This window comes from Varroa destructor, unplaced genomic scaffold (assembly GCF_002443255.2).
Source record: "Varroa destructor unplaced genomic scaffold, Vdes_3.0 BEIS01000006.1, whole genome shotgun sequence".
Lineage (NCBI taxonomy): Eukaryota > Metazoa > Arthropoda > Arachnida > Mesostigmata > Varroidae > Varroa > Varroa destructor.
Window position 1 is genome coordinate 30,597,487 of NW_019211459.1, and position 23,989 is coordinate 30,621,475.

Here is a 23,989-nt window from a genome sequence, read left to right on the forward strand (position 1 = left end):
TATCTAAAGTTAGAATATACCTTCCTGTTGTCTTTACGTTTTGCTTCTATATACCGTTTAGAAGCACTTCCCTTAGGTCTTCTTTTTAGGTCCACTGTATTTATGGCAGAGCCATGCTTCAAGATAAAAATATTTTGGACACCTACTCAATTTTATCCTTTGCCGAAGTAACAAGCTGTTGGAGCAGCTTAGGATACTTGTGCACTGTATAACTAAGAAAACTGCTTGGAGAGATTTGTTAAGCTCGAAGAATTTTGAACCTAGAGGTATGCCGTACCCGGATCGATTATTCGAAACGGATAAATATTGCGGGTGGGAAACCGCTTATTTAGTGAGTAAGAAGACAAGTTGAAGACATCCGATTACGTTAAGGCATCTTGAATGTGTGAACATTTTGGCAAAAATTAGGAGTCTGGGGCCATTGCCAGCATAAAGTGCACAAGAAAACACGGCTCCCATTGACCCTTAAGGCCCCGCCTAGCATCGGACAATGTGCAGTTAATATGATAGAATTCTACACAGAATTGTTACGGGTGACGAGACACGGTGTCTACATTGATACGAAACACAGAAAAAAAATAAATAGCTTTAGGAGATATGCCTACGCCTCAAGTTAAATGAAATCTACATTCCTATAGAACCAGGACTTTATAGACTAAGGAACGTCTGAAGAGCAAGATGATCAACAAGGATCTGTATAGCTGCCCTGCAAGCACTTTAGTGGGAGACACTATATTTAATATTTTACACTCACTGTAATGTACAGACCCCGCGCGTACGGCTCCCTTGTTCCAAATGATGGGAAGTGATATTTGTAACCATACATTTGACTTCGTAGAGAGTCTTAAAGCTTGGGTAGCCCAGCTTTTCAACATCGGTACTGAAAACCTCTAGCAAGATGGGATGACAAGTTAGTTTGGAGATAGAATAAGGTAGCGAAAATAGATGGCTAATACATAGGAAACTAATTTACGCACAGAGCTAGGAAGAAATGCAAATCGACAGAAGTGATTTTCAATAACAAGTTAGAATTGCAGTGTTGCTGCTTTTTGGCTCATGAGGTACCGCGCTTCACATGGTTTGTAAGCTTGAACTTCTCGAGTAACTGAATCTTAGAGGCATGAAACACATGTCTTGGGTTCCTGCGATGGGCTCTTCGTAAGCGTCTACGGCGCAGCACAACCAGTACAGATCTGGTCGATTCTAACTTTCACAAGATGCACGTGATAGCTCGTAAACACTGGACCTCGGAGCAACCGTTTTTGAAGGCTGATAAAGGTCAATCCTATCACTTAAGTTAATGGTATTTTATGAATCTCTGTTGTCTGCGTCTCGTTTACAATGACGACAGGCTTGTACCACAAGCATTTGAATACATTTGGTGCACGGAAGTAAATATACTTATATATTAAGCCATAAATTATGAAACTTTGTAAATTTCACGTTTTTGTAAAAATCAAAAACTAATTGTTTTTAGCCGAAGCACTCACTGTCAATAGATCTTACAGTTTCGGGCGCGGTTTAATTATTTCGCTGCTATAGAATGCTGAAGCATGGGGCCTGATTAGTTGAAAAAGGTTGTATTCTTACATCTTTTTTAAGACTTGTAGCTAACGGTGCCTAGGAAAGACAATCCTATGACGACTTTCTCAGCTTGTCACACAATCTAGCACGTATGACGCGAGTCCCTGCTTGATAAGATCATGCTTAACTGCGAGCTTGCATATCCTTGATTATGTTCTCCAGCATTATAAACATACGAAGACTATTTTTGACAGTTTGATACTGCCTAAACCGATCTCTGGTGAAAACGAGACCCCTAATTTTTGCCGTGGTAATTATGAAGCTACCTGTGCAAATTGAACGAATAAATTGGCACCAAATATGGTTGCAAATAGTTCCAATAAAAAAAAAACGTATTTGTCTGCTTGTCTTGCTGTCTGTCCTAAGTATTCACACAAACAGGAACAATGTGAGACCAAAGATTCACAACCAAAATTCAGTCTATTTTCAAATTATAAATTCAATAAAAACCTAAGTATAATAAAAAGTACGCAGGTTTTTAATGGACCTGCGATTTCGAGATAAACCTAGTCTTGCAGTTTATGATACTCAATCTTTGTCCTCTACGCTAACAATAATTTTGAGAATAAAAGCAGATATAACAGTTTTGATTGTTGGTAATAATATTATTGCTGAGCACGCAAAAAAATAATGGGCATTCTCAAACTTTTCTTCGGCAACCCGATTACAGAAGATGGTATAGGTTCAAGCAGTTCTGTCAGAAGGCAACTTCACTCCATATATAGTATTACCCTACTTTTGCGTCGAAAGTGTCAGTGGTCTTTTTATGTTAAAAAAAAAAGAGACTCTTCAAAACTAATCGCCTGCGGAATAGGAGAGAACCACGTGTTTGGCAAATAGCGTCAACTGAACAATGTGGTGAAAAAATGGGTAGTTGTAATATCCGTCACTATGCCAGCATACGTACTAAATGACACTAGCATCCCATCGATAGGATTATCGTGATATGGGGTATAATTGTTATATCAAGGCTAACTGTTTCGATTTCTATAATAAGAAATTGTAAAATGTCCTACACCACTTTGGGACATGGTAATATAGTACGGTGTTTAACTGAAAAAGAAAATTTTTTATATTTAATATGTGAAAACTTTGTTATAGAAAAGCTTCTTATTACTGCCAGGTAGAGTTCTACCGTTAGGTTAAAAACACTCGAGCAATCCAAGGGATGCAATCAAAGGAATGCATTTTACGTTGCGACAAGGTTTGTCTCAAGTCCATTTTTCAACTCTATAGACAAGCGGGCATCATACGCAGTGTGTAAATTGTATTACATTTTTCAATATTTGTACAAATAATTAGAAAAGCTGTGTGATTGTTACAACATATGAGATAGCTTAGACACAGAACGAAAATCACCTTCTTACGAAACGAATTAAGAATATATTTAAACATTCAGGACACAAAAAACAGAGTCCCAATTTATCCTCGTGACGTATGCTTATTTTTACAACTGCTATTAAGATAGCTATAGCAGAACATTGATTGTATATTATGTTTTATATGAGTTTACCTTTTAATATAATAGCATTTATAAATTACAGTGAAGAAAGTGCCGACAACACAATGCGGTTTAAATGTCTTATTTCCAACTACGATTCATAATTTTATTTTCCAAGCACAATACTTCAGTTACTTTTTTTTATTTGTTTTTAGTTAGTTTCGATCAAACAATACCATCCAATATACATAATTATATTTAGAAGCATTGTAAGGAAGAGGAATCACGTTTGTCACATTAGTTAATAGTCTCAAAATGAAACTCCTTCCTAATTATTTAGAATTTTCCTATAAAATGTGTGTACTAGGTTTTTGAGGTAGTTTACCCAGGAATTTGACCAGGATGCAGCTTTAATAAAATTATATTAATTCTGCGCTTAATTGGCACCAACAGGTTTTATCAGTAATAAGTGCTACTCAGAATTCGTTTTAAAACTTTTTTTGATCTCTACAGCGACTAGCAGTCGTGTTACGGAAAGTTAGGGTCATAAGCTGACCTTGCTGGAAGGTCTAACAATAAACAACGCGCTTCTTTTTTACAGACGATATGATGGACCAGCAATTTTTAAGGTGTATGGCTATAAAAAAAAAAGCTTAATATATAGCTAATAAGCATTCTAGCAAGACAATATGGCAATATTGGATGCGGTGACAAGACCCTTCTAAGACATAAGTAGTATTAACTTTGAAAGTTGATCGAAACCATGCATTACGCCAATAAATTTCGCTTTTTCGTTGTAACAATCTTGTTTTTGAAGCTTTTCCTTTCATGATGGTCTAAATGAAAGGTCATCCCTTATCATTTCGCTGTCATTCACGGAGTCTTCAACAAGTAATACAATCGTTTAATCAACGAATAGAGAGGGTTATGAAAATTACATTACTTCGGATATGTGAAAAGACTAAGCGACCTATAGTTCCTAAGCAACTCCATCTAAGAAATGCTCCGTTAATGAAGAAATTTTACCTACCTGCACTTGCTGCACGTCCGACGTAAAACCCCACCTGTAATCTATAGGTATACAGCTTTTTCAGCGACATACTAAGGTCAATTATACAGAATGTTCTTCGTAAGTTGACAAATACACCTGCAGCTGCCTTTTTCTTGTCTAAGCGAATTTTGATTAACCCAATAAAACCGCTCATGGAGATTACGGTCGACACACCCAAACTGAAATACCGTTTTCTCATTGTGAGGGCCTGTCAAAATCGCCTACTTGAAAACGAATTCACTTTTTTCACAACATCGTAGAACCAGCATTCATATATTTCAACATATTATCCAAGTTTTGTGTGTATGTGCGCTTTGGTTTCGTGAATCCTTTTCGATTTCTAACGATTGCGTCAACTATGATTAATAGGATAATCTACATATTGCTGATAGAATAACACATCAAGTACATGCTATCTGTAAAGAAACAATTCAATTATAAATCCGTGATAGAAATTACGAAGCAATGCAGCATGTCTATAGTGTGGCTCCATGAGAGTTTATAGTAATCGGAATATTGTATATTTGCATAAGTAAACTAAACGCGCATACATAAAACTGCCACAGCAGAAATACCTCAGTAAGTCAGCCATACGATATATATGAAGAGTGGAACATAGTACAAAAAATAGCTAGAAAATTGCCGAAAAGAATCATAACTCGCATAACACTCTGCCGTCGGATATAGATGTTATCATAAAAATGAATCTATATATGTTTGAACTTGTTATTTTAACGTCCAAATTTCGTACGACGATATGCTCTGTATATTTAAATATTTTCTCTGTTTATTTAAATTCATTCTACTTGTTTGTTAAATTACTCTTTTATTCAGATAGCTAGCCCTTAGGTACTAAAGTACGATGTACAAAACCCATCTACTACGTCCTCGAATCACTAGAAATATGTTTGTCAATACACATCTATTAAGTTCCTACTTTTCTGGACATGACTGAAACATGTTCTTAATGAAAACAACTGTACTCTACTAGTTGATTAGTCGCCTTCATTGTTTACGACCTCTTTGCACCTATTCACCAAACATTTGTCCGTTTACTAAAATTTGGCGGATTCTGTTTTGAAACGTGTTTTTACGATTTTTGCGTAGTACGGCCCAACACTGTCAAGAAGAAGAATACCCAAGCCTTGTTGGTTAAGTTTTTCAATTGATGAATAAGCTCGTTTACCCGATGTGACTTGTCTGCGTAGAGATGTTAATCGATCGCATTACCTTCTTTAAGTATTACATTTTCTGGCATATTATATTTCATATAATTCCACCACGCACACGACATGATTTTTTTTTCAGAAAGGGGCCCGTTGAGGCCTAACTGAGAATCGCCACTGGGAACTAATAACGCCTTTTTTTGAATTGCGATAATTTTGTACAAAAATTTCCCGTTGTGGGCGCGCATTCCTCGGTTCTGGGCAAGTTGTAAAGGCAGTGAAAAGCCGATTTGTTTTTGATAGAAGCATAGGGAACGCAGACACCGATTTTTTTTAAGGTTTGAATAAATGACTGAAGACCATAAAAAGCGGCGTAGTAGTAACAGTCCCTTTTTGAGCCCAATCGTTGACTCGGTTCATAGCTATAATCCTCTAAAAACATCTTTAAACAACTTTCGTCGAAGTTTTCTATTGCAGGAAACATAAATCCTTTGAGACTCACCACGACACACAATTTGAGACAGAAGAAACGATAACAGATTTGTCATATTATGCCTTTGAATTGTGGGTTGCACGAGCTGCGCGGCGAAAATGGGGAAAAAAGGAAGGGAGTTCAAAGAGCCAAAAGGAGCTTTTTTTTCTATTTGACACTTAATTAATCAAAAGAAGTAATTATTTTTCTTTCATCACACATGTTTTGTGATAGCGTTTCCTGTTATATACACTTGTTGTATGGTCTATATAACCTCACTTAATGCGTTGTCTTTTCCTTAAATACTAAAAAAAAGGGCTGCTGCATAATTTGGCCTTACTGTGCTGTAGCTTACTCGTTATTCTTGTAACTAGTTTATGCATAGAACCACGCGCCAAACTGTGTGCGATGGCTTAGCTGTTATGGTTTGCTTTGGTCAGTAAAACTTTACGTAGTAATAGAGAGAACATTAAGTAAAAGAACGTTGAAAAAATAAGAAATAGATATTTGAGTATGAATTGTATGAAAGGAAAGCGTGGTTAGTCACCAGAGTATATACTAAGAAATAGTAAATGCGCCTGTACCACCAATATGCTGAACTAGTAAAATATGTTGGTTCATAGTCCGAGACCGACAAATATATGGAAATAATATTTGACATATATTTTATTCCAATCGTAACCAGTACATTTATTATTGATGCTAACAAAAGTGCGACGCTAAGAAATATAGTGGAAAACACAAACAACGGTTTTTAAACAGATAACTTACCTCTCTCTTATCCAGGTGTAGACTTTGATCTTACCTAACTAAAATTTGCAGTCCACGTACAAAAAGTAGGTATGGTTTTTAAGATACATTAAAACAGAACGTGGTTTGATTAAGAATCAGCGAAGGAACACGATCGCGATAAATAACATAATAGAGTAAATTGTAAAATAAAACAATTTCTTTAACACCTGATAATGAGTGCTTCAATACTGAACCGATTTGAGAAACGAGTAGTAGGTGAAGCATGAAAGTCTGGCAATACGAACAATCCATAAACTTTTAAAACTGACGAAAAGGCAATATTTTAGAAAAAAAACTGAGCAGGAAGGACATGTATTAGTGAGTCACTCGATAACCGCATTATCGAGTAACGTGGGTAACTCTGATCGTAAAATCGTTATCTTGATGGAGTAGACTATTTTTAATGACAGGTAATTCACATTTTTCTCTACAAAAGACGGAATACCAAGAAATGTTATCAGGCAGCAAAAGAAGACGTGATCAGTAAAGACAACTAAAAAGTAACTCGTGAACGATAACACGCTAGTCAAAAGTGTCCTTGAAAATAAAATGATTAGGATCGCTGAACAAAGAAGCGGCGGAACTGTGATCAAGCATCAGATCTATACGATGACGAGGCTGGAAGTGATGGCTGAATTGATTCGGTAATGAATGACATAAAAGAGTACAAATGGCGAACAATTACACAAGAAAAGTCTGAAAGCGAGGTAAAGATATCAGTAGTCATTTCTGTCATGGATGATTCCAACTGTAACATCTAGTACTTAAAAACCTGATTATTTTGATTGAAATCTAGTGGGTAGTCTCAACGGGAACATAATTTACCTGCAAGATATATATTGTCGTACAAATACGTGACGTAAGCTAACGTTAAACCACGACGACGGAAACTAGACCTAACTGAAGCTTTCTCTGAAACATCTCGCATGAAGCTGACTCTACCGGTAATCGTTCCGTAAAAAGCGTTTTGAAATGGGTTTCATTTGAGTGAAACAGGCAGAAGTTATACCATTCCGCAGCATTAGACATGTCTTTGTCGCAACACACCTCCCACATTTTTCTGAGAGGGTAAAAAAAACCAGATAAAATTGCCCTATCTTGGGTGGAAAATCCTTGGAAAAATACTTCCCAGGGCAATTCTTCGGTAGACGCCAAAGGAAACAGAAGGAAAAAATGCCAGTTAAAAAAAAGCAGTAAAAAATTATTATCAGTGAGACACTGTTTTTGATTGTCAAGGTGATTAAGATACTACAACACAACGCGCTAGAGGCGAGCGAGTTACTATTCTTGCGGGCCTTATGGCTTAGATTGATTTAACGTAACGAATACGTCGAGTACTCGATTAAAGTAATGGAAGGTTAGGGAGTTAGGACATTGACAATCTGGCGCTGGCTGTAGTAGCAATGCAGAAGCTTTTATGGAGAATTAAAACACAATACATGCTTGAGCACTGGACCCAGGACGTTCAGCATTGGTGTCCCAAGTGCTGTTTGGCCTGCTGGGCTCTCCACAAGACTGCAAGCTCCACTGTCTGCGGAACCCGGAATATTTGAAACGGCCGCCTGCAGCACATTATCTTCAATTTTTCGGTTAGTTAATAGAACCGCAATAGAGCATAAGCATCTGGTTGGTATGTACCTCACCCAGGTTTAATATGTGCAGACTTGGCTGTAAAAATTAGCAACACCAACACCTAGGTACTCCGTACTTCTATCCGTAATATAACTCATGTGAAGCTGAAATTCCTCAACCCAATATCTCGTGTAGATGAGCAACTATTCATGGCTTATACGCCATTCAAAGCAACTGTTTATCTAGCTGTCCTGCACTGTGCAAACATTTATAATCTGGCGCTGGCTATAGTAGCAATGCAGTAGCTTTTATGGAGAATTAAAATACAATACATACTTGAGCTTTATTAACAAGATATGTTGTCATTTTGAGAGCTCTAATAAGTCGATGTTATTTTTAAGGTTGCTTGATGAGCCAATTTTTTAAGATGCGTTTGTTGCATGTTCTACTTGGTCTTTGTCCATTATGATGCTGCAATGGTTCAGTTTTTGTGTATTTAATCATGCCCACCCTCATGTAATAAATATTATTGCTGGCTAAGTAAAATTAAGTAATTTGACTTACCTGGTCCACTTCCCCTTCTTCTTCCGTAGAATATTCTTCAAGTTCGTCACCGTCTTGGAAGTGAATTACTCTGCGCGGGGTTTTTGTTGATATGCCTAAAGCGAACAAGCGCGACGAGACCACAGTATATATTAGAAGAAAAAACAATATTCAATTCTGATGGGACTTAACTAAAATCTAGTAGGATCTATCGCTGCGTACTATAATAACTACAAGAAAGAGAAATAATTAAAACTATCCTTTCGAATGTTACTAAATATACTATTTCGTTTGCGCTTTTCGGTAAAGCTTCTTCTGATAACTTTTTGAGAAAATGACTTTAGATTTCGTTAACAGTTAATAGTATTTCTTGAGATTGTGTAGATCTTGTTGCGAAAGTCATTATTACCAAATAAGAGCAACCTTATTCTAGAAATTCTAGCCACATAATTAGCTATTTTTGCATTTTGCATTCAAAGGTGAACCCATTCTTAGCTACCTGTGATACATCACACCGGATATGAAATACCACAAATAATATTATTGACTAAACTCTTTTTAGTCAATAATTTTATTTGTATAATATTAGCAATGACCATGGTATACCAGGCTTTGTCATTTACAAAAATATTATGTGATCAATATCTACAATCATAAACGTATAATACTCAAATGTGTACATCATGCGTATATATATACTTCAAACAACATTGTCAGTGTCTTCAAATATCGCTGCGTCCGGTATTAAGCGTCGAGGAGGCAAAGAAGAAACCAGCGTTGATCGTTGTCAGAATTAAATGTTGAGCGAATGCCATTTGAAAACCGGTAACGATACGGCAAAACTCACGCACTAGATACGCATATTCAAATACAAACTAGAATTACAGCAATACTACTATCTCCTTTAATAAGTACGATCATTTTGTGGGATTAAAAGCTGATGTCGCTCACCTTTGTCTCAGATACTGATAGATGAACCCGAAAATTTTGTGCGCCTTCGAAATTATGACATTGCATGAGATCTTTCGTAAGGAGAGGGGTATCAGCATCCTGATACGTCAGTATGTTATTTCCAATTTTGTGCACTCTTATGACTCATCAGAAACGGTGCTTTGAGCCTATTTCGCTCGTTGAAAATCTCACAGGAAACGTAGTTCTTAAGATATCAATATCGAGCGAATACCGTGCTTCGCATCGTGTTAAAGACGTTATAGTCTGTTAAAGGCGATAGTGGTTTTCCAACTATGTTATAATATTATGGGCAAACTGGAATGCCTCGACAGGTGCCTTTCCTGGAGTGCTACTGGAAAGTGACCGACTAAAACAAGAAATGTATGCTGACTAAGATTATTTTTTTGCGCGATTCCTGTTGTGCGTTCGAACATTGGGTGTTCAACCACGGCGTCTATATTCCAGATGCCGTGGTTGAAATTCGCTCGTATATTTGCCAGCAAAAGCAAAATGTAAAAAGGCGCTTCAAAGTCCGTTAATTTTCGCAAATTTGATTTTTAGGAGCTGTGTGAAACATAGCCTTTAAGGAAACGAAGATTGCAAATAATGATTGTTTTTGGCTTTATACTATCTGCCAAGTAAGCCCTGAGCTTTAAATCTTATTATATTCAAGTAGTATTAGTAGGCCTTGTAGTTTTAAAAAGGTCAAGCGGCCCAAAGAATCAAATGTACTAATTTGAGTTCCACTGAATTGAGTAGAGCAGACAATGATTCGTAATTTCGTGGGGCTTTTTTTCACATTTACGAATAAAACAAAACATGCACTAGACTTCTTATATTGTCTTATTTGTTTTGTACGTTTTCCTAAAAGTGTCAAATAAAAGTCAATATTGATAAATCTTACACTTTCACGACTTCAAGAACAGAGCCTCATTATATTATTTCTTAAGTAGATTTATTCTAGTAGTTATCTATTTGTATAATGCAAATCTTCTCTATCTTTAATACTTCGTTGGGTCTTATCCATAAAGCACGCCCGCAACGGTAATCAAGAAGAAGATAGATGCTCTTTGAAGCAAAATCGTTTGGCCGTCGCATGGTTTTCCAATGAGAAAACTGTTAGCGTTATTACAAACGTCAATAGTCACCATTGCTAATTCATCTATTGTAATGTCTCCATCGCCTCCAAAAACAAATTTCTGCCGGCCTCACTTCTCTTGAAAAAGTGAAATTGCTAGAAATAAAGCTTAATGTGATATTCCATGAGCTATGGTAAAATCTACGTGACTAACAGATTATGTGGTCCATAGGATACCTACTTCAAATGCTAGTGGCTAGCATTCTACTCAGGTATCTGGTCGAAAAAAATGATCGGTCCGTCCAACAGTGTATTCTTTGTAAGCGTATTGCTCTGAGTCATGGGATATATATTGCGTAGACAATTAGAAACTAGCTATTTCTGGCTATTGTCGGTAATATTGAATACTCCTTTATTAATTGCAGTGAATATGAAACACATGTACGATTTTCGCAGAAATGTTAAAACTAGCACTACCATTCCCCACGACGTTGGATCCAACAAGAAAATGAAAACCAGGTAAAAAAAAACAATAGTCAGTATTTCGTACTGAAGCCTTTTACGATAACAATGGTAAAAAATTCTTACTGGTATTAACGCCATCCGAAAACTGAGATGATCTGCTAAGCTTTTTTAAGGCAAGCTCTTCGATTTTGACTAGAATAGCGCCCCAGAGAACCGATGAGATTCTAGCTTAATAACCATTATAAATCTAGCCATACAAAATATCTAATAAATTTTTCTCTATTATGGCTTCTATCGTAGGTTAGCATTCTTATTAAATGTTCTTCAACACGAAGAACTGTATCCTCAATAGTTCGTGCTTATTATATTTTTGTGGGTACACTCACTTGATTTGCCTATCATAAACCTGCCACGGTTTTTTATTTATTTAAAAGTAGAACTCGGGACTCACAATCGAAATCTCTGTTTGATTTTTAACTAAAACCTATAGATCTTTCTCTAACTTTCAAATTCATCATATCGCTCGCCGCGCAATTATGTCTGACCAGTGTAAATATCATTATACTCCCTACCACTAATATATTCGAGATACCACACCACAAATAAAAGCTCTTAGTATTTAACTATAAACTGTTTTATCTTTATGCTTCTGTTTAACATATGACTAAATGAGGGGTCCTTGAACGGTAAATTTGCCCAAAAGAAGTCTTCAATATGAACTTGCAGACTAAAGACTCTATTCTACGAAACAGCGCTTTATTATCAGTTCAACGCTTCATATGTACTTATAGCTAAAAGAAATGCAAATGATGTAAAACGTCCAAACCAATCCATAATTAAAAAACGGAGATATATTTCTAGCATTTTACTTTTCAGATGTAAGACCTTCCCAAAAAAAAGTCTATACTTGGCTTCGAAAAGCTACATACAGATTACATCGCTAAAATTCGCTACAAGAGAGTACGCCCTCTAAGCTGAGCAAGCATATTTCTGTCCATCGACTCATTCTAACATTTGAGACGATCTTACGTGGTGCGATGTCTCTACCAAACAATAAATAACTGTAAAAATTTTAAAACACACGCTAATATTCAACAATAAATCGATGACGTTCGCTGAGCAACTAATAAAATACTCAGTTATAATAACTACAAATGAGTCCGTTTCATGAATAGATTTCGTCAGCGCAGCACCCTTCAGTTGTAACTGATTGTAGAGAAATTCACGAAAGCCTTGACAATCAATGTTCTTTTTGATTATCGTGTTACGACTGAACCATGGTAAGCCATCCTGCCATCACTGGCCTCCGCCCAACTAACAATAACAACGGACGCCAGTATCATTTTCACCACTAAAGCACCATGAAAAATACATAATCATCACGGTAAACCCATTCATATATCAAGTGGAAATTTTACATACAAGCAAGTAGATTAACTACAGTGAGCACAACTGAGATGTTATTATGGAGCGAGGAAACCGTCATTTTGCCACTCCTCACAGCACACATTTTTTGACTCACAACGATATTTATATATATAATCTTTATTAGTTAAGTTTTAGAATCAGTCGACGATAAACAGCTTTAGAGTTTGTCATTTTCTAATCCAAATTGGTGGAAATACGTTCCATATGAAAATATCTACTTTTTGAATAGATTAGAAAATTTTATCTTTGATTAAGTACATCTCATAGCATTTGCACTTTAGCTCAAATACACAGTAAATTAAAAATAACATGCCATTATTAGCCTACCGGAAAACACACGTAATGGCTTCCTTGATTTCACAGAAATGTTCGTTCGATACTTATATCTTCTAAGTCCTATATTAGAACTTCAGCGTTAAAAATTTAACTTAAATACTTCGAGTATTACGTTTAGAATCGCCCACTTCTTTGAACTGAATCCTTAGCATTGGATTGAAAAAGTTGGTGTGATTCGTGTGACTACAACGCAAAACGGTAGTAAATATTAAGTCATACTCATTAGTTTGAAGACGGAGAGCCCTGGTGGCATTATCGCAAACTGTGATTATTCACGTGACTATAATTCAAAACATTAATATCACATTATGTCATGTTAGCTGTGTATAGTAATGACTTTTGTTTTGTTATAGTACCCACAAAGACGCTGCAGAAATTTCGCAGATTGTGAAATTAGAGTAGCTGATGCGGATCACACATTAGATTTGTTGCTAAATACAATCATTTTAAATTACATCTGCAAACTTTTTCAAGGATTTGCAGTTGTACTACAAACCTTTTTCAGCGTCTGCGGTATCCCCGCCATTGAATCCTAGTTGCACTTCTGGCGTATCAACAGCTTGACTAGACATTATTTATGTGCGTGGACCTAAATGGGCAAAGGTTTAGCGAATCGAATATAGCACCCGCTGCAAAAATTATTGTAGCTGCACGAATAGTTATTGAATTCGATAGAACTGGACCTGACTTCCCAGATCTCCCACGTTACTTCGTGTACACTTGAAGGATTTAGCGGCTGCTAAAACCAAAACAACCACAAAGCGAGAGACGCGCCTATATTCGGGAAAGGGAAAAGTGGAGAGAACCCACGTACCTGCACAAAGTTCTTTAACAGACCCTCTATATGAAGACGTTAAACACATCATGTAAGTCCCTGTGATGGTACAGTGGTACTGTGTTGCCTAATAAATTTAGGCACATATGAAATAGTCTACGTCCGAACCACACCGCATGTATATTTTTATTTCGTCAGGAAGCAATGTGCTATACGTTACTAGGCGCAGATTTCAAAACATTCAAGATCAACAGGTAACGAAAGACAAATATTTTTATTTGCGCTGAAAAGAGCGGCCGTTGGAAACAACGCTAAACAGCTATATGAGATTTTTTATGCGTAGCAGTACCAGTTAGTTATCTTAAATTTTTGAAATCACCTATTTTAGGGTTTTGTATCAAGAGGGCTCTTTTTAGTAGTCTAACCGTCTTGTCGAACTTAATTTCTCTAATGGCTGTATATATAATGGCATGGTAACCACACAAGTAGCTACTAACTTTGATAATAAAACCTTATCTTCCGTAATTCTTTACTTTTCCTTATCATTAAGATATATTGAATGTTTTTTAAGAGCTGAAATACCAACCAGCGTAAGAGAATCTTTCTTATTTTAAATTATCATAACAGTGCACTCAAATATATGGGCACTAGTTATTCAGACCACTCTACTCTACACGGCACGAAAAACTCCAAGCATTAAGGCATACATTAATTTCAATTCGAGCTATGCTCAGCAGTATGAACCAATTTTTAAAAGGTAGTGCCGGACACAAGACATATTAAAGACTTTACATAAAAGCAAGAATCAGTTAAATGGTGTATGAGCCAACCTGCCGTATAACTTATTCTTTATAGTAACACTGTTTCATATATATATGCTTGTATAATTACGAACGGAGAAAATACATAACGCAAATGCCGTCAAACGTTAGTCAAAACCTTAATGGGTTGGTAGCTATATCTGCAAGGATGTGTTACCTCTATTTCTTAAAAGGTTAAGTGCAAGTGCATTGACTTCATTGCCAAAATATTTGTGTTATACTGTGAAACTCTCACGCACCAAACTCTAGAGTTCATATCCTTAAGCTTTGGTTCAAAATTGATCCTAATGCTTCTTCGAATTTAAATATTTTCTAAAAAAGCTTTTTTGTATTCCATTGATTTGCTTTGTTTTTGAGTATGTATTTAGATAGCAAAAATTGAAGTGAATTGTAGAAAACCCTATGCTTGAAACTGGTTGTTTCCCACAAGGTTGCTTAAGTTTCCGAACGCCTTGCATAGTGTTTAGAAACCATAGGCTGATAAAATAATCTCTTCACTATATCGACACGATACTCTGTTGCTGTTACTGCAAAATGGCCTGTTAAACAACCGTGACATACTGAGGATCACTAGTGAATGCTGTTAGAAACGTTAGTTAACGATAAATAACGAAAAATAAAAAAAATCAATCATTTTATAAAAATAATAATATTTTATATACATTTTTTTGATTTATTATTTATTTTACCTTTAGTGCTACTAGAAAACTACCACGAATAGAATTGCAAAAGTCATAAATACGCCGGACGTCGGATCGTTTAAAAAAGTTATTTGATAAATATTAAGCAAGTGTCTCGCTACTTGTCCTAAGGTGACTCAACCACATGTTGCCACATGTTAGTCAAAGTATGTTCGATAAGAGAGAATTTAATGACAGCGGACATGATCACTAAATCATATCAACAGATCTATACAAGTAAGCATTTGTTCACAAATGACTGGTTCTCACGATATATTATCTGCATACAAGTAACTTCCAGCATACCAACTCTACTTCTACTATTTTCAAGCCTAGTTTTTACTTATTTTCTGTTTTTGCCTTGCTGTATAGCGCAAATATTTAGCTAAAATGTACGCTTAGGGGAAATGGTAAAGCGAAAATAATTTTTAGATATAATTCGGTAATGTACCTGAATTAATTTTTACTACTAACACATTCTATAGTGCCAAAAATATTGTGGTTTATTAAGCAACATTATAAATTACTTAATCTGAACGAGTTCGTCTCTAGCGCGTAATTTTCAGATAATTTTAGCTTTTACTTTATAGATGTATAACATCAACTTTACCCAATAAGACACCGAGGAGTTACCCTTTAGAAATATATTTTTTAATTTCTTCAATTGGTAGAGAAATTTATTGCTTTGATGAGCTTAAATGTATCCAGTGTTTTCTTGCTTATACCCAACACCTGGTTGGAATTCTCCCGGCTAGAGCACAGACTTTTACACTCGCAGAAGCACAGGTTGTAGTTCAACTACATTATAGTTTGCTACGATCATGCCTTGGAATCCGAATTTATATCCCTTTGCTTTAGTTAATCGCATTCTAGTTTAGGTGACAATAAATTATACAAACACATAACTTCAGACAATATTCTTCGATCAGACTATCGTTTCAGCTTATAGAACAACACACGTTCTTTTCACACGTAATTTCCACGAGCTATCCTAAATCAATCATAATCATGTTTCGTGCGCAGCATTCACGGATTAGCGGTTTACTAATAGTATTGGCTATTCTATTAATGTTTTTTAATTAAATTCTGTTAATGTTTTAACCTTTAAAATAAAGATTTTAATTAGCATTGTAAAAACTTTTGAAAGCTCAACTAAGGGATCGTCGAATTCCTTTCTTCAAGGGAAAATAATGGATGATTTGTTCAATACAATATAAGTGGAACATAACTAAGAAAGAACTAAAAATTAATCTTTGCCCCTCAGAAAAATAAATTTCGACCTTTATAAACCCGAAAATCTGTGACAACCAATACAACAATAATAATAATGGCACATTGATCCAGTGTTTTGGAGCCCTAGGAAGCCGGCACCCCACTCCTGCAGTAGTTTAGGATCGTTTTCGATAATTCCTTAATCTATGGAGAAATTTCTTGTGTCCTTATACAAACATATTCGTTCAATCTTCTCGTTCGGTCCGTAAGGAGAATATGTTTTTAACCAATTGAATTTGTAATTGTATTTTGTGTTAGATAGATAGATAGATAAAAAAAATTAAGAAACTAAAAATAATTTAGAATGTTGCTGTTTGGATATTTTTTAACGACTGTCAGAATAATCGTGTTCTACTTAAAGGTCGAGATTAGGAACATACGGAACTAGATGACAAAAGTAAAAGTTTTTTTTCTAAACCTAAAGCCTTAAATGTAGACTGATCTGTAAAAAAGTAAAATATACTACGAAAATCAATTAATGCTTAAGTAAACTCAAAAATGTCTCTATGTCGTTCTAGAGGTGTTTAATGTTACCTGCTGAAATAAATTTGGCTATATTTATTTTTACTTGTATTATTGACAAGCTTATAAACAGAAGACCTACTCAACAGGTGATAATACCGGCGGAAAGCACGGTGCAGGGTTTTTAGCAAAATATATCTTATACGGCTTGTTTTGAAAATAAAAGAATAATATCATACTTTTTAGCCAAGCAAATCGGTGTGATTCGTGACCGAGCAATAAAGACCACCCTAGCCCAATCAGTTAGAACAGGCGATCACCGAATAATAGGTTATTGTCAGAAATGAAACAGAAATATTACGGTAACAGAAATGAAAACTAGAGATCGAGATGCCGAGACTGAGATTATTATTACAAGGTCCATCATCGCGGTTAGCTTACAAGCAATCAAAGGAACACGCCTTCGTTGCCTCTGATCCTGCGTGTGGGTGGTTAAGTTGGATCGTACAGACTATCAGGAATCTCAAAGTACCGAACTCTTCCGAGTTTTTGCGTCTGGAACTGCCGTTAAGCACTGCTTCAGACGGTGGACTTTAAGTATGAAACAAAGTGTACCTACGTTTAGTTTTAAATTTGGACCACAACCCGATCCTTAAAATTAGTAGACAACACGTGACCATTGTACTATCATCAAAACACCTCAAATGTATATGTAATCCAAACATGACCAACTGGTACTAGCTTTGTTTGAACTGATCGCTGAGTATGAATTCCGTGTGTTTATAAAAAAGTGCACGGTTGCAAAGTCGTAACTCCCTCACCGTGGTCGGAAAGTGCACACATATACAGAGCGTGGCTGGGAGTGTTCAACCGACTTTTGTTCCTACCCATCCTGTCCAATAGTTCACCTACAAGGAACCACAACGAATAACTTTAATAATATATGTATACAATGATTTTATTACAATACAATGATTTATTGTTACTCCTTTCAACATTCCTACGTCAGACACAACTCCCAAATCGTTGCAAAAATTGGGGATATTATTACTCACTTGTCATATATGCTACAAACATGCAATATGCACACTACGCAGACGATCTCTAGACGGGCACAGCGACGGACCTAGAAAGCCGCATAAATTTGACACGGCCTATACCTAAGCGAGAGGCTGCGGCTAGCACTAAGGCGTGCGAAAGCAGTGCTTCTAATAACAAAAAGAAACATTTTGACAAAGTAATTGAAGTCGAAGGGAAAAGAATAGAAATTTCTTATAGTGCTAAGTATTTGAGGATTAAGCCAGGGGCACATAAAAGGACCATAGGGAATACAAAGTGTATAAAAAGCGTGGTAGTCGAAGTCATGAAACTATCAGAAAACATAGCAAAAATTATTTCAATTCCAATGAAAAAATAAGAATAAGGTTGTTGATGCGTTGAAAGCAATGTCAATCGTGTTGTTTAAAGGTTCATTCAATACCAAGCCGGATCTAACCTAAAATTTCAACGACTCAATGACGAAGTATCTAACAGGCGTTTTCTCAACAACTGCCACAAGGAAAAACTTCTTTAGCGATAGCGCTCCTCCCATTTAACCTGAAATTAGCCCCGATACCGGCTTACGGGGTAAATATGATTTGGATGGAGCTTGCCGTCAAAGATCCCAAATTGCCTCTGTCTGAAAATATACTTTACTCTTTTGCTTATCGAAGATAGAAGATTTCGCTTTTGACTCCCAACAACCAAAGCCTTCTCTGAATGTCTCAGCAGGTGGGCGCAAAAGTTGAGTAGAAGTTCACCGAAATAGATCGCTTATTTCGCAATAAGACATAATGGCTAGAAGTAGTCAGACTGGACAAACTGTCACGTCGTCACCCGTCTGGCGGCCCATGACTTCCGTTGCAAATTATGTACGAAAGTGCACTTTCATGAGCCCAATGGAATGTATTTGCAGTAGGTATAGAAGGAATTCTGATAAGTACCATGCATGTGGTTGCTTTCCTAATGCCCTCGCTTACAAGCTGAATGATGCTACTGATTCTCACGCTCAACACTTTTAAACATTTAAGCCTATGAATTCTACTACTCTGGTGATACTGAAAAAAAACAACGATAATTTTATCATTTATTTTGCTGTTGTATATTTTAGTGTCAAGTTGTACCATCAGCAAATCAACGCTGCGTATAATATGCAGTTGTATCTGCGCTTTTTAGTGAAATATCATGTATTACTCTCTACATAAAAAGATAGACTAAAACTCCCAATTGCCTAATAAGCGGTTTGGTACGTTCTCACATACATTCTAAATACAGCTTCGTTCACTTTAATTAATATATAAACGAGGCACTAAAAAAAGAAAAAAAAGAGAATACCGTCATAAAGTGCTGTCGCTAGTTAGAGTGTAGGGATATTTTGGAAATATATCTTAAACCAAATCGTTTATACTAGTAATTAGCAAGTGTAAAGTATCCAATGCGCGCGTCTCATGGAAAAAAAACATTGAGGGTGGAATTCGATAATAAGGGGATGATTTTAGGGCGGCCTGCAACTGACTGCGCTTTAAAAAATAAAAGGAACAGTACTTTATTTGGAAAGGGTTCATAGAAGAGATCGTAAGATACTTGAGAGGCCGCCCATTTGAGGATGTTATAAACCGTCTTAGAATCGAGTACCCGGACCGCTGTTCAACAGGCTCAAGAAAATAGCCTCTTTTCAAAATAGGCCACATTTACCAGGCACCTATATCTAAAGAAAGATTCTGAAACTGAAGAAGATAAAAGATACCAGAGTCAGAGTACGTTTGACCATAGGGACAGCACTAGGCCCAAGGGAAGTCCTGTCGGAAGCTATAAAGGAATCTATTAACTAAGTTGCTAAGAGAAAGCTGTTTTCCAAAATTATGGAAGGAAACTTACTTGGCACTCGCACTTAAATATTTTGAGTTTTATGTTCGGCATCGCTGTTAGACAATCTAACAAACGACTGGGCTCATTACAAAACAATTCGAACTTAGGCTACCATGTGTTCCTAAAGTTAGCATCATATCAGTAATTTATTACGGGGACACGGACCCTTATACCTATGCCGGGCAAACAAAGGAGTATATCAATAACCCAGCCTATGTGCTTGATAAATGGATCAGTTAAGGTCATGCAACTTATCACTAAGCGACCTGCACAGGGATCTGAGAAAAAGAAAGCGATAGTGAAGAGGATTGAAAAAGTTTTTCAGAAAGCTCACGATGAAAAGAAGGGTCCTCGAAAACTATGAACTCTATACTGCTAATTTAGGTGAACCTGAGAAACGCATTCAACACTAGAAATTATGGCTTTTCTGAAAAAAAGCTGTACTAGAAAAAAATGATTTTATTTTTGAAGAATGTAAGCATCATATTTTGATGATAGAACTTTTGACGTAGGAATAAAAAGGCTATCACCCAAGATTGATGTTCGCCCTTTCAGATATTGACTATGACGAATTCGTGGAGATTTCGAATTTCTTTGAGAGGGGCTGATGTGTAGCGTATATAGAAGGGTTCGCGTTTTGGGTCACAAAGGGAACAACATACATTTTTGAGGAAAAAGTAGACGAAGCTTTGACGCAAGTGAAAAAGTTTGTGAATAAGCACCGCCTAAAACTTATCCCTAAAAAGCAAGACTTTATGCCAACAGAAAGCGTTGCCGAGTTGTGGGGATAAACTTTCAAGAAGAATTTCAAGAACCTAGAGGTTATGATATACAGAGGTTCAACAAAAATTGCACATATGGAGCATGAGGCTAGCGAGGTGATGAAAGTAGCAACCAATATGGCACGTGCTAAGAAGAGAAGTACCAAACGGCTACCGACCTCAGTGGCCGATTCAGATGCTCCGTACGCCTCCTACTATGAGCAGACATGGTCCTGGGCTGCGCTAAGAGGACAGTTGCCATCAGAGTGATTTGAAGCTATAGAACGTTACCACTGCTGCCGTCCTATATCCGGGTAGAGCGCTTCCGTAGATCACACTGACCAAAGAAAGGGCGTGCGCTACCTAGGTAGTAAACTGGATTTGTCTACTGCCATATTCCATGGGATGACCACAGTCCAAAAAAAAGGCAACATGAATGGGCACACGTTCCACCAACGTAAACATCGAGCAGCTAGACCGAATTATTGATTTCGGGAATACAAATTTGGTAGGCGAAAAGTTCACGTACCATACCATCAAGTTAGTTAACAGACAAGGGAAGTTCACATAGTCACAATAAATAAAACTTGAGTGGATGTCTGTGTCCTAAGCATATAGTTACTATACGGAGATATCCTCGCCCTGACTAGGAGAGAAAGGGAATACACCCAGTCAACCGGAGTCATGGGTTAGTTAGGGGTTTTGTGTGAGGCATACTTATATCACAGGTGAACTAGCGACAGGAACCAAGAAACCTAGAGAAAATAATTTAAAAAAATTGAAAATTATACAACAACAACAAGGCAGAATGGGGCTGCTGGTCCTAATTTCATCAGGTGTGCAAGGAAACACGCGATATACCCCCGAAGTTTTGAAGTAATATCACACATATATTAATGCTCGGATAAAGAGTGAAGAGGGTTATTAGATTCTTAGCCCATACTTCTATACTAGCTTAGGGTTTAGAAGTCAAGTTGGTAGCAACACGGACCAACGCTTCAAGCCTGACGTACCTGAAAAAGCCTGGAACCGAAACGTGAAATAATCTTCCTATTTCTCTGACGGTGTGTAAAAACACTTCTATTTGTTGTTACATTAAAAGATGAATAAACAAAATAAAAAGTATGAGTTCCCGTGAGGTACGAGTTTGTCTGCGTAAAACTTCTGTTCACAATAATACAAAGTCAATCGATTGCTCGCATTTTATAAACTTGCGTATCTAAGGTTATCATTAACGTTCAATAAAGATGTATCTTGGCTGTGTAGAGCTGTGGGAACTTAAAACAAAACTCAAACGAGTACAATAAGGTAATAGAATACACCGCAGCATTTACAGAGATCGGGCGGACCTGTAGATCTCACCGAGTCTAGTTTTCCTGCGAGACTGGATCTCAGTTACGCCGGCTAACCGCAACAGTGTTTAATGGAAAACATATGCCGAAGAGTCTTGCCATTCAGTAGATAGTACAATCGAGTATTGTCGGATGCTAGATTCATCACATAATGGTTGACCTATCAAGTGCAACTGATACCGGAGTCCCTTTAATTAGCAGTTAAGCTATCTTCCATCTATGGTTAACGGTTCGTAAAAATGATGTGATTAGAAAGCCGATTATCTGACAAAAAGGAAGTTTAGCATTTTGATCGACACAAAAATGCCTTCTTAAGAAAGCGTATACATGTTTGAACAGATTTTGGCAGAAGCATCTCTGTTTTATTGGTCCCAGCTAGTGAGGAAGTCAATGCACTTACGACTCCATTCGTATTTTCAAGAAATTGCTTTCCGTAAATTCCTTAATGCTCTAAGAACTTTCAACTATATAATCACAACAGCTTCATAGTTGGAGATAAACTTATTCAAACGGATGATACGTGGGAACTAGACAGTTGCCCGAAACACGTTACACTTAATTCGAAGTTTAAAATGGCAGCTGACCGCTGCAAGACGAACTTAAAAATTAGGCTGTTCGCGCAGGTTGAAGAAAAAGAGAAAAAAATAAATTAGAATACTTCAATTGATCAATGATTGGCGAATGAAACAAGACAGGTAAGCTAGCACGCATTGTAACAGCACTCACAGCTATCCAAACTCATCCTCCCTGAAAAGTTAACTAGCCTTCTGGCGCGTGCCACTGACTACATTTGCGTTCATATAACTTACATATTTAGCAGTTGACATCACCAAAAGTCACCAAGGCCATAGCGAGCGCCCGATGCATCACAAAGCCAGCGTCGCCAACTGCAACTTAAACTTAGACTAACTCAGTGAAAAACTACTATGCGTCATAAATGTCCGTTAGCCTTATTTACCTCTTTTTCGGGTTCGGCCCATGTTAGAGTCCATTTTGCTCTATTTTGTATGCTATATTATTACTTGCGCAGCTCGAACCAATTTTTCACAGTGTTTTCGAGGATAATCAATCTATGATAGTAATACCTGACTGGTCGCAAAGTTGGCAGAGTTCAAATCTGCAGCACTTCCATCTATATGGTTGCTAAGTGCTACCGCAGCGAAAAGTTGGAAGATTTTTTCATTGAGGTTAAGGGCTGGTGTATCATGTAGACTAAACTTTATTGCTAAGGTACTGTACGATAGAATCACACTCTCATTCGAATGGCCCGCCTGTGGTGAAACGAGTCAAACCTGTCTCTTTAAAGTGTTTTTTATGTTTACTGGTTTACCCATAAAAGGGTGTATCACTTAAAATTTACCTAGAAGTATTTCAGCTTCTCCACCCAGCGACAATAAAAAACAATGTGGTATTGCAGAATTTGAGCCATTTATTCAAATCACTAAAGCAGCCTAGAGTGATAATCTCAGGCCCTTGATTGTTTAGTAGCTTGCCCCCCGCCATCAAAAAGCGACTCGTTTGGGTACCAGATGGCCCTGTTTTCTTGTTACAATAGCCAAATGATCAGTCTTTCGTTGAGGCTTTTGAATATTAAATAGCTCTCTTTCCTGCCACAATGGCCAGGCGGAAAAGCTAGTTGGGTCCATTAAGTGACAAATAAAAAAAAAAAAAAAAAAAAAAAAAAAAAAAGAAAAAAAAAGACTACGCCAAAGGTAGTAACATGTTGTCCGCTTTACTCTTCCGCTCCGTTGACTTGTTACAGCTGGCACAGGGCTAAGTTCAGCGGAAGTAACAGGGCCTCTTCCGGTAAAGTCCCTACTGACACAGCTTTTCTATCTGTGACGCATCTTCGTGCTGCCGAGAGCTTGAAATAACGTGCTACCTAGGCACGTTGTTGAAATCTATGTGATCTATCTGTTTCCTATCTCTTCTGTCTGTCAATCCGTATGTTTGCCCTCTGCTCGTCCATGCCTCATCGTCGTTATCGGCAACAGCAACATTGCGGGCAATAACGCCGTCAGCAGTGGCACCATCATTATCAGCATCCAGTATCACCGCGACTATCGACACGATCATGATC

The 23,989-nt window shown here is 37.0% G+C and overlaps 1 protein-coding gene across 3 annotated transcripts in view; it reads right to left on the minus strand.

Annotated features, from left to right (window-relative positions):
- The window catches only part of LOC111253569 (protein FAM177B-like), a 19,812-nt gene extending 6,187 nt beyond the window's left edge, over window positions 1–13,625 (minus strand). The window contains exons 1-2 of one of the 3 annotated variants that reach the window (XM_022813171.2): window positions 13,376–13,625; window positions 8,643–8,737 (exon numbers count right to left, since the gene is read on the minus strand). In XM_022813171.2, the coding sequence (XP_022668906.1) occupies window positions 8,643–8,737; window positions 13,376–13,451 (171 nt within the window). In that variant the 5' untranslated portion in view covers window positions 13,452–13,625. Of the gene's footprint in view, window positions 1–754; window positions 842–8,642; window positions 8,738–13,098; window positions 13,148–13,375 lie in introns of those variants that run through there. The other 2 variants (XM_086992038.1, XM_086992039.1) reach the window with 2 other exon arrangements.
- Between the last annotated feature and the right edge of the window lie 10,364 nt (window positions 13,626–23,989).